The sequence below is a fragment of the Piliocolobus tephrosceles genome, chromosome 17, assembly GCF_002776525.5.
Source record: "Piliocolobus tephrosceles isolate RC106 chromosome 17, ASM277652v3, whole genome shotgun sequence".
In the NCBI taxonomy this organism is placed as follows: domain Eukaryota; kingdom Metazoa; phylum Chordata; class Mammalia; order Primates; family Cercopithecidae; genus Piliocolobus; species Piliocolobus tephrosceles.
In genome coordinates this window covers 20,063,293-20,075,698 of record NC_045450.1, presented here as the reverse complement: position 1 = coordinate 20,075,698, position 12,406 = coordinate 20,063,293, and the positions used below count along the sequence as shown (strand labels likewise).

The 12,406-nt window shown below is 39.7% G+C and overlaps 1 protein-coding gene across 1 annotated transcript in view; it reads right to left on the bottom strand.

Annotated features, from left to right (window-relative positions):
- Positions 1 to 2,323: 2,323 nt before the first annotated feature.
- Positions 2,324 to 12,406, bottom strand: part of LOC113225036 (ATP-binding cassette sub-family A member 3-like) — a 16,906-nt gene continuing 6,823 nt past the window's right edge. The window contains exons 3-4 of the mRNA XM_026455349.1: positions 4,749 to 4,876; positions 2,324 to 2,530 (exon numbers count right to left, since the gene is read on the bottom strand). Of these exons, the coding sequence (XP_026311134.1) occupies positions 2,324 to 2,530; positions 4,749 to 4,876 (335 nt within the window). The remainder of the gene's footprint in view (positions 2,531 to 4,748; positions 4,877 to 12,406) is intronic.

The following is a 12,406-nucleotide window of genomic DNA, read 5'->3' as shown; positions in this document are numbered from 1 at the left end:
TTTTTTTTTTTCAATTTCCTTTATCTGTATACATGAATCTGTCACCTGCAAAGAAATATGATTTCTTTCCTTCTTTTCCAAAATTAATGCCTTTTATTTCTTTTTCTTTTTCTGGTACAGATGAGAACTTCCAGGAATATGCTGAATAGAACTGATGAGAGCAAACATTCCTGGTATCAGCAGGGAAATGTTCAATTTTATCAGTAAGCTACAAATTTTTGGCAATGTGCTTTATTAGATTGAAGAAATTCATTTTTTGGTACCTCGGGTAGGAAAATTTTTAAAAAGGTACTTTTTGGCTGCGCACGGTGGCTCATGCCTGTAATCCCAGCACTTTGGGAGGTGGAGGTGGGTAGATCACTTAAAACCAGGGGTTCGAGACCAGCCTGGCCAACATAGTGAAACCCCGTCTCTATCAAAAATACAAAAATGAGCTGGGTATGGTAGCACATGCCTGTAATCCCAGCTACTGGGTAGGCTGAGGCAGGAGAATCGCTTGAGCCTGGGAGGCGAGGGTTGCAGTGAGTTGAGATCACGCCACTGCACTCCAGCCTGGGTGACAGAGGGAAACTGTCTCTAAATAAATAAATATTATATATGTGTGTGTGTGTGTGTGTGAGTGTGTGTGTGTGTGTGTATGTGTGTATATATATATATATAATCTTAGAAAAAAAATAGTCTTTGCAGAATAGTTGCAAAGGCAACACAGAGAATTCCCATATATCATGCATTCTCAATGGGGTCACAGTATATGAACACACCTACAGTGTATCTGTGGTATTAATATTTCATGGGGAAGCAGATATGGAAAAAATGTCTAAAGGTCTCCTTAGAAAGGCAATAATAAAAAAGATTGAGAAATACTATTATATATCCTGCATGAAACCTCCCTAACTCCCTAATATTACATTTTACATTACCATCATATATTTGTCAAAACTAAAAACAAAACAAAAATTGGTGCATGCAACAGCATTTATATTTTACACAAACTTTATTGCCTTTTACCAGTTTTTCCTGAATGTCTTTTGTTTTCTTCTGTTCTAGGATCCCATTCAGAATATTGCATTGCATTTAGCTGTCACGTCTCCATACTCTCCTCTGAGCTGTTAAAATTTCTCATTCTTTCCTTGTTTTTCATGACCGTGAGAGTTTTTAAGAATATTGGTCAGCCATTTTGGAGAATGTTCCACAATTTGGGTTTAATGTTTTCTTACTAGCAGACTAAGGTTATAATGCAATAACATAATGCATAAGAAACCTAAGATTTCATTTCAAATTTTATGACTGGAAAAATAATATTTGAAAATTATTATTATTATTAATTTTTTTTCTTGGAGACAGAGTCTTGCTCTGTTGCCCAGGCTGGAGTGCAGTGGCATGATCTTGGCTCACTGCAACCTCCGCCTCCCAGGTTCAAGCGATTCTCCTGCCTTAGCCTCCCAAGTAGCTGGCATTACAGGTGCCCACCACCACACCCAGCTAATTTTTGTACTTTTAGTGGAGACAGGGTTTCATCATGTTGGCCAGGCTGGTCTTGAACTCCTGACCTCAAGTGATCCACCTACTTCAGCCTCCCAAATTGCTGAGATTACAGGTGTGAGCCACCGCACCCAGCCTGAAATTATTTTCAAAGAGAATAACATACATCACAATTCTGCCACCCTAACAGAGCAATTGTTTTTATATTTGGGTATCTGTCGCGGTTTTATGTTGATGAATATGTAGTTAACAGAGCTATAATTTGATAACAGAGTTCTGAACTTGGCTTCTACAAAAAGATCTCATGAATATTTTAATGACTGCACAATGCTCTGTCAAATTATATTTATATTTGTACTATTAACTTACCATACCTAAGATGTAGGTTATTTCACATTTTTAAGAATTATGCTAAATCAATCAGTTTATTTCTTTGGTTGAATAGTTTCCTAAAGGTAAATTTGCAAAGTTATTGGTAAAAGCAAAGCCCCCACACTAAATCCTTATAAATGGTAGGCTGTATAATAAGTTGACATTTTAAAATTACTATAGTTATATTAAAAATCACTCATCAATCCAACAGTGTAACACACAGTTACAATTAATCAGGTTGTGTTGGTACCTACAAATGTTCATTACATCATGTAAGTCAAAAGTTCACAATTAAACTACATGAAAATATAAAGATACACAATGGTAAGGGCCAGGAAAGGATAAAAGGCAATAAAAATATGTTGTTCAAAGATATAGAATGTTTCATATGGGGTTTTGGACATATTTAAAACTCACCAAAATAGTTAAAAATAAGCAGCTTCCATTGCAAGAGTAAAGAAACAGAAATTTAAATATGTAATGGCTCGTCCTGTATGACTGGGATATTAAGAATAAAGATCTGCTTACCAGGACTCCCCCCATTTTCATCTTGGTTTCTGGGTCCCACCGAAGGGATAGGTGGAAAGAGAAAATCTGTCAACCAGCTTCCTTCTTCGTAAACATTTTCCAGCATATTGCTCTTCTTTTCATTACTAAAACGCAGGTAATATTTTACCTAGAAGGAGCAATAAGAAACAATCAATATCTAAGAACTCCCCCTAATCCCCAAATAATTAAAGAATGATCAGAAACAAAAGAAAGTTAAAGTACAACTGGGAATATGTGATTTCGAGGTAGACTGCCTGATGAGGCTGAAGTATATTCTGGACACCAGGAAACGAGAGCAAATTTGTCCTAGGGCATCCATGCTCTGACTACATCTAAACTCAAGCCCACCTCCTTTAAATCCATCCTTTGTTAATTTTGTGAAATTTTTTATTGAGGTGTCAGCAATACTTAGATGTATACTACAGGCTTGTGGTAAGCAAATATAGTGGCAATTTGTACATAATTATGAATTTTTTTCCCTAAACAGAGAGATGGCTGCATACTAAAATGAAATGTACCAAAAGGCATTATTAATTTTCCTTCCCTTTATGTCAGTCAAGTGTAGTGTTCTAAGAGGAAAATCTCTTCCTCTCTTAAAAGCAATGATAACATAAGGCAGACTCCGATATGACAACAGAGGAGGAATGTGATAAGATCTAAGTGTGGAGTGTTGCATAATCCAATTATTAAATGAAAAGGTAGTATTACTTTTGGAGAACTGAGTAAATGTCATGCTGAGGTTAACTAACTTTAAAAGATAAAAAATGGACCAGGCGCAGTGGCTCCTGCCTGTAATCCCAGCACTTTAGGAGGCTGAGGTGGGTAGATCACTTGAGGTCATGAGTTCGAGAGTAGCCTGATCAACATGGTGAAACCCTGTCTCTACTAAAACTACAAAATTAGCCAGGTGTGGTGGTGGGCACCTGTAATCCCAGCTACTTCGGAGGTCAGGCAGGAAAATCACTTGAACCCGGGAGGTAGAGGTTGCAGTGAGCCAAGATCACATTACTGCATTCCAGTCTGGGAAACAAAGTGAGACTCTGTCTCAAAAAAAAAAAAAAAAAAAAAAAAAAGACAGCAAATGGACCAAGAGTTGTCAAAAGTCAGAAGGCTCAGACCAGAGAAATCAGGAAGAGTAGGAGGGACAGGCAGAGGCCATAGGTCTGGATGAATATTCATATACTCAGTTATCTAGACACAAGTTTTAGGGACTTATCCCATGTTCAAGGAGGCAGCCCCTATTCCTCAAGGAGCTCAAATTCTAGTTGATGAAACATACTTACATTGTAGTATAAACTCAGTGACAGACAAATGGTTAAGGTATTCATGGAAGGATGCAGGAGGGAAGGGGTACATGTGGTCAGAAGAGGCAACACAGAAAAAGTCACAGCAGCAGTTGCACAAGGTAAGCATGTGCAAGCCAAATATAGGGCAGGGAGAGGGAGACCATGCCAGACAGAAGAGGTGAAGTTTTCAATTGCACTAATTTAAAATTAAATTGCCAAGCACAGTGTACACCATTGAGCCTAGATCAGCATCAGTTTACAAGGAGTCACCATCTTGAGGGACACTGACCTATATGGAGGAAATTATGGGGTGGAATGAAAGGATACCTATTACCCTAGTTAAAACCTGGCAGTTTACCTTACTGTTTTGTTCCATTGACAATCATCTGTATCCTAAATGCAGAATTTTGGCTCTGGGCATATCTATATGTTGTACTTTGGTTATTTTACTCAACACCAAAGACCCCAAGTTCAAAGCACTGTCCTTGCTTCTCCTCCTTGGGGGGTTGTTATCAGAATCTTCCTTGGTGTTTGCAGATGTTCTAATTTTGATTCAGCCTGCTTCAGTCTTCGAGTTATTTTCTTTATAATTAGAAGAGAAATTATAAGACTCACTCAAAAGAAAAAGGAAATATTTCATGTTATGTTCCCTGCTAATGAAGATGCGTATGTTTTATTTAGTGCATCAGGTGCTTTGTCCCAGGAAATGTGCATTTTCTTTACCATCATCTGTAGGGCTAGACAGCTGCCCTATCAGATGCAATAGCAGAGGCAATGTCCACAACTGTCAGCGTTTCCTATGAGTCCAGTTTATGAATAAAGCCTGGTAGGTAGTTAATAAAATTCCTTCCACATCAGCATGAGACACTAGCTAAATTAATGCACGGACACTGAAGTTAGTTAGATCTGGATTCCAATCCCTGCTGTACCACACATAAGCACTACGATCTTGGGAAAGCTATGGTCTCTCCACTTACAAAATGGAAAAATGAACAATACCTCTACTTCATTAAATCTCTGGAAACTGGAAGTAGAAATACGAGCATAAAACTTTCTCACCTTCAGTGGCAGGGGATCATTGCTATTTTTGAAGTCATGGTCAAAAACAATAGCGGCCAGAACCTTTTCAGAGTTATTTCCTTCCTCAACGTAATCTTCAAATTCTTCTTCTGAGGAAAAGCCTAGAACTGTAGAGAGACAAAAGTCTAATATGTGAGTTGTCCATATAAGAGCAAAATATATGATAGCTCTTCCTACATGTAAGATGGGAGACTATTTTACATGGATAAAAGGCTACCAAAATATTGTTATTAAATTTCAAAACACTATTGCTGAAACATTGACATAATGAACTAATGGACACCTTGAGTGCATAAAAATGTTAGGGGTTTTAAAAAATTTGACCACAAGTTTAAAATCATAATGAATTGTTATAATAAACACAGTTAAGTAAACCAAGGAATAAAGGATGCTTCAAACAGTGTTTTGAAAGTTCCATCTTAGCTGTGCAAAAGTCCCCAATAAAACACTGGCAAGCCAAATCCAGCAGCATATCAAAAAGCTTATCCACCATGATCAAGTGGGCTTCATCCCTGGGATGCAAGGCGGGTTCAATATATGCAAATCAATAAATGTAATCCGGCATATAAACAGAACCAAAGACAAAAACCACATGATTATTTCAATAGATGCAGAAAAGGCCTTTGACAAAATTCAACAGCCCTTCATGCTAAAAGCTCTCAATAAATTCGGTATTGATGGAATGTATCGCAAAATAATAAGAGCTATTTATGACAAACCCACAGTCAATATCATACTGAATGGGCAAAAACTGGAAGCATTCCCCTTGAAAACTGGCACAAGAAAGGGATGCCCTCTCTCACCACTTCTATTCAACATCATGTTGGAAGTTCTGGCCAGGGCAACCAGGCAAGAGAAAGAAATAAAGGGTATTCAATTAGGAAAAGAGGAAGTCAAATTCTCCCTGTTTGCAGATGACATGATTGTATATCTAGAAAACCCCATCGTCTCAGCCCCAAATCTCCTTAAGCTGATAAGCGACTTCAGCAAAGTCTCAGGATACACAATCAATGTGCAAAAATCACAAGCATTCTTATACACCAGTAACAGACAAGCAGAGAGCCAAATCAGGAATGAACTTCCATTCACAATTGCTTCAAAGAGAATAAAATACCTAGGAATCCAACTTACAAGGGATGCAAACGACCTCTTCAAGGAGAACTACAAACCACTGCTCAATGAAATCAAAGAGGACACAAACAAATGGAAGAACATCCCATGTTCATGGATAGGAAGAATCAATATCGTGAAAATGGCCATACTGCCCAAGGTAATTATAGACTCAATGCCATCCCCATTAAGCTACCAATGACTTTCCTCACAGAATTGGATAAAACTACTTTAAAGTTCATATGGAACCAAAAAAGAGCCTGCATTGCCAAGACAATCCTAAGCCAAAAGAACAAAACCGGAGGCATCACGCTACCTGACTTCAAACTATACTACAAGGCTACAGTAACCAAAACAGCATGGTACTGGTACTAAAACAGGGATATAGACCAATGGAACAGAACAGAGCCCTCAGAAATAATACCACACATCTACAACCATCTGATCTTTGACAAACCTGACAAAAACAAGAAATGGGGAAAGGATTCCCTATTTAATAAATGGTGCTGGGAAAACTGGCTAGTCATATATAGAATCCCTTCCTTATACCTTATACAAAAATTAATTCAAGATGGATTAGAGACTTATATGTTAGACCTAAAACCATAAAAACCCTAGAAGAAAACCTAAGCAATACCATTCAGGACATAGGCATGGGCAAGGACTTCATGTCTAAAATACCAAAAGAAATGGCAAAAAAAAAAGCCAAAATAGACAAATGGGATCTAATTAAACTAAAGACACATGCACACATATGTTGATTGCGGCTCTATTCACAATAGCAAAGACTTGGAACCAACTCAAATGTCCATCAATGATAGACTGGATAAAGAAAGTGTGGCATATAAACACCATGGAATGCAGCCATACAAAAGGATGAGTTCATGTCGTTTGCAGGGACATGGATGAAGCTGGAAACCATCATTCTGAGCAAACTGTCACAAGAACAGAAAACCAAACACCACCTGTTCTCACTCATAGGTGGGAACTGAACAATGAGATAACTTAGACACAGGGTGGGGAACATCACACACCAGTGCCTGTCGTGGGGTTGGCGGAGTGGGGAGTGATAGCATTAGGAGAAATATCTAATGTAAATGATGAATTGATGGGTGCAGCAAACCAACATGGCACATGTTTACCTATGTATCAAATCTGCACATTGTTCACATGTATGCTAGAGCTTAAAGTATAATTTTTAAAAAAGAAAAAAAAAAGGAAGTTCCATCTTAAAAGGAAATTAAAAAATAGATCTGCCTGGGCAAGGTGGCTCACGCCTGTAATCCCAGCACTTTGGCAGGCTGAGGCAAGCGGATCACCTGAGGTCAGGAGTTCAAGACCAGCCTTGCCACATGGCGAAACCCCTTCTCTGCTAAAAATACCAAAAATTGGCCATAGTGGTGGGCTCCTGTAATCCTAGCTACTCAGGAGGCTGAGACAGGAGAATCGCTTGAACCTGGGAGGTGGAGGTTGCAGTGAGCCGAGATTGTGCCACTGTACTCCAGCCTGGGCAACAAGAGCAAAACACCCTCTCAAAAGAAAAGAAAAAATCCACAAAATTTACTCAAAATCCACATTAAGAGAATCTCTACTATAGAAAACACTAAGAAATTAAGGAATGATACTACTTTATTGTTTCAATATTTGAGGCAATTACATTTCAATATTTGAGGTGATCAATCAATGAATTTAGCCTAGATTAATCTAATTGAAATTTTTAAAGACCGGGGTGTCATTTGTACTCTTCTAAGCCAAAGTAGTCATTTAAAATATCTGTATGTGGTATTGTATACACTAAAGATTTTCTTAGGAGTAACATGTTTGATGTAAACAGGATATCAAAGGCTTCAAAAATCTGCAGGGGAAAATGAAATATCATGTGGTTTTATCACTAAGATTTAAATGGCTTGATTGTCACAACTCTTTCTGCAGCAAATCCCCAACTATCTGATTCTCAAAAGCTTCCATCGGGAGCCTCATTATTGCCAACGTAGATGGAATAGCTTGAGAGAACATCAACATCCTCACCAAAGGTACTATTTCATGCTTCTCAAGTCCCCATTTCTCAACACGGCTTCCACTCCCTGCCACACTTGTCACCTGGACTCCAATGTATCGCTAGTTCTGAATCTCAAAAAGACGAGCATACAGTCAGTTCCCCCAGCTACTTTGCTCCACTCATTTTTTGCACAAAAAAACTATGAAAAACAAAGCAAAATAAAAACATAACACTCAACTAAAAGATTTAGCCCCCATCCTGGACAAGACCCTTGAGTTCTGAGCCTCCAAAACATCTGCATTTAGGTAAATGTGGTGGTTGGGCACTCGCTTTATATTTGCATAAAAATGAGGCATTCCTATAGTTCTCATAAACAAAAAAACAGGTTTATCCAAAGGGAAGAGGGAAGAATGAGGTCAGATTCTGGTGTTCCTGGGTCAATATTTATTTAGCCTGAGGGGTGATTGTGCATTCACAATATTTATCTCCAAGACATGTACTGTAAGCCCTCACTTACCATCATCAATAGGTTCTTGGAAACTAACTTTAAGTGAAATGACGTATAACGAAACTAATTTTCCAATAATCTAATTGATAGAAACAAGAGTTAAGGGCCAGCATCGTGGCTTGAGCACTTGGGAGATTGAGGCAGGAGGATTGCTTGAGGCCTGGAGTTTGAGGCCAGCCTGACCAACATAGTGACACTCTATTTCTACAAAATTAAAAAAAAAAAAAATTAGCCCAGGAGTAGTGGCCCACATCTATCATCCCAGTTACTTGGGAAGTTGAGGTGGGAGGAATGCTTGAGTCTAGGAGTTTGAGATTACGGTGAGCTATGATTACACCACTGCACCCCAGCCTGGGTAGCAGAGCAAGACTTTGTCTCTGGGAAAAAAAAAGAGTTAAGTTTTTATTGCATATTATTGTTTTCTTTTTTGGGGGGGATGGGATTTTGTTCTGTACTCCCAGGCTGGACTGCCTATGGTACATTTATGATCAGAAAAACATTACCAAACATCTAAATAAATACCAAAACACTTCTAATATTAAGCATTGAAATAAATAATGTGAGCCATATATACATTTAAGACAGATTAACAAACACAAGTAAAATAATCATTTAGCTAGTTATTCCAGTTCAGGGTCGCAGTGGGCCAGAGCCTGTCCCTGCAGCTTAGGACACAAAGTAAGAGCCAACCCTAGACTGGATGAATGCCATCACCGGGCACAGTCACACACACCCCACATTCACTTAGACTGGGACAACGTCGACATGCTAATTGCCCTAAAGTGCACATCCCAGGCCAAGGCTGGGAACCACCCTTGGAGGACTCAGATTTTTTGCCACTGTCTGCATGTCTGCAAATGACCTCAAAAGTGAAACAGTTACTTTGATGCAGGAGGAAACTGGAATGCCCAGAGAAAACCCACACAGATATGGAGAGAACATGCAAGCTCCACACAGACAACAGCCCGGGCTGGGAATCAATTTCTTTTTTCCCATCAAAGTTATAACAAAATGACGTTGGACAAAATGACGTTATTCAAGGGCCTGCTGGATTTGAGGCAGCCACTGGAAGAAAGGATCCGGCCTCCCTGACTGCTTTTTATACCCAGATTTCCATGTTGATCTCTAGTCAGCAACATAATCATTTCCCAAAGTCGACAAAATGTTGGTGAGAGTAACAACTTTCATCATGAGATGAATCAGTCATCTCTCAGCCTCATGTGTGACTCCATATGACCAGCTTATACTTGGCTGCCAATGTTCTTCGAAATCACTCATCAGCTTCAAAGAACCCCAGGACACAGACCAGGACAAGGCTTGATCTGCGCTTGCCGCTAATCATAGTAACTCATGGCTGAGGGTGTGTCCAAGATTTTGGCACCAACCTGAGCCCTTTACTGCATCTCAAACAGGCTGGGGATGGTAGGTATCAAGGATAACCCAATTAGTTTTGAAAAACAGTAAATGTACTGCTTTTCTGGTCCACAGTGCTAATAGTTGTGATATATTGTAATACAATTATGGTGTCAGAAAAAAATGTGATTGCCCTTAGGGACTGTCACTGATGATACATTTTGATACAAAACTGCAGATTTTGGCCAGGTGTGGTGGCTCATACCTGTAATCCCAGCACTTTGGGAGGGAGAGGCAGGCGGATCACTTGAGGCCAGGAGTTTGAGACCAGCCTGGCCAACATGGTGAAACCCTGTCTCTACTAAAAATACAAAAAATTAGCTGGGCGTGGTGGCTTGTAATCCTAGCTACTTGGGAGGCTGAGGCAGGAGAATCCTTGAAGCTGGGAGGCGGAGGTCGCAGTGAGCCAAGATCGCACCACTGCACCCTAGCCTGGGCAACAAGGGCAAAACTCCGTATTAAAAAAAAAAAAAAAAAGACTGCAGATTTATTATTGTGAGGAAAGGGTTAATAGCAAACATAAATCCTATTTTCCTGGACCCAGATGTACCCACTAAGATAGCTTTGAGTTTACTCTCTGGCAGCACTGTGCCTAGGTATGTGCTGAGCTAAAAATACAGAATGTTAGCAGTGCCTGGAACCCATTATCAACATTGTTTGTTGCAATACATCTCATCTAGAGACTCAACTTGGCTTGAGAAGAAAGTAACTAGGACTTTGCACAAATTCTGGCAAACAAAAGTGGCGGCTTCCCTATAATTACAGGGTCTACACCATATCGACCTCAGCTCTTGAACTGCATGTGCCCTGTGTACTGGGGGAGCGTACAGCTGCACCTGTGCTGTTGGGAGACTTTCATATGAAAATGCTGATGCTGTACATGTTATGTTCCCATCCTGGACACCATCCATTTTCATTATTCACGGTTATATTCTATAAAGTCATCACAGACACTTGAGTTAGGGAATACTGAATGATTACTCCTAGGGAAAATACAAAATTAGGTTCCTGCAAGCCTCTGGTCACATTTTCATCAACTGATCAATACATAAGCCGTTTTTTGGGGTGTTTCTGTTTAAAGACACCTTATTTAATACATACTGTTGATTCACTAACACTGACCTTATGGCCAGCAGCAGTATAACTCATGCCTGAATTAAGCTTCTCTAACACAGGTACTTTCTCCAAAAGACATAATCAGGGCCAGGCACGGTGGATCACGCCTGTAATCCCAGGACTTTGGGAGGCCAAGGTGGGCAGATCACTTGAGATCAGGAGTTCTAGACCAGCCTGGCCAACTTGGTGAAACCCCATCTCTACTAAAAATATAAAACTGTAGCCAGGCGTGGTGATGTGCGCCTGTAGTTTCAACTACTCAGGAGGCTGAGACAGGAGAATGGCTTGAGCTGGGGGAGGTGGAGGTTGCAGTGAGCCAAGATCATGCCATTGCACTCCAGCATGGGCAACAGAGTAAGAGCCTGTCTCAATAAATAAATAAATAAATAAATAAATAAATAAATAAATAAATAAAAATTTTAAAAAAATTAAAAAGGATATAATCATAGCCCTTTTGCACTTAGGAACATGAGACAGTACTTCAGCACTATGCCTGAGGGTGACATTAAACAACAAAATCACCAACATAAAGAACAAAGATGCAAAAAAAAAAAAAAAAAAAGACCCAACCAATATCAAGTCAAGAATACTTGTTAGTAGTACGAGAGTTGAAACAAGGTGGACAGGGTGTCATCTTGTTTGACCTGGCCAAGGCTGGGAACCACCCTTGGAGGACTCAAATTTTTTTCCACTCTCTGCATGTCTGCAAATGACCTCAAAAGTAAAACGTGAAATGGTTACTGATTTTGAGTTACACATAAATTTTAGTGAGTCATTGAATTCACACATTCAGAATCCACAAATAATGACAGTCAATTCTACTTTCTCAAGATAGTTTAATCTGGCGGTATATTTGGACTGCCAAATACTTAATACTTAAAATATATTTGGACTGCCATCCAAACCTGAGAACACTGTTGGTGGCTATGAAATTATGCTAAGGGGTGATAATCATCACTTTTGGTAAAACTGCAAAATACCAGGTGCGAAGCACCCGATCTAATCATCTCCCTTTCTCAGGGGGTAGGCAAAGCTGGCATATACATTTCAAAGCTGAAAGTAGCTTCTTGGGGCCGAGAATCAGGGGGGCACCTACATGGTTGGTCAGGAGTAGGAGGAGACAAAGGCCTCAGAGAATTCAAATCATCAAAGCTGGTAAAACTAAGTCCACTCTTAAGAAAAAAAAAAGTAGGCTGGGTGCGGTGGCTCACGCCTGTAATCCCAACAGTTTGGGAGGCCAAGGCGGGCAGATCACCTGAGATCAGGAGTTTGAGACCAGCCTGACCAACATGGATAAACCCCATCTCTACTAAAAATAGAAAATTAGCCGCATGTGGTGGTGCATGCCTGTAATTGCAGCTACTCGAGAGGCTGAGGCAGAAGAATGACTTGAAACCGGGAGGCGGAAGTTGCAGTGAGTCGAGATCACACCATTGCACTCCATCCTGGGCAACAAAAGTGAAACTCCATCTCAAAAAAAAAAAAAAAAAA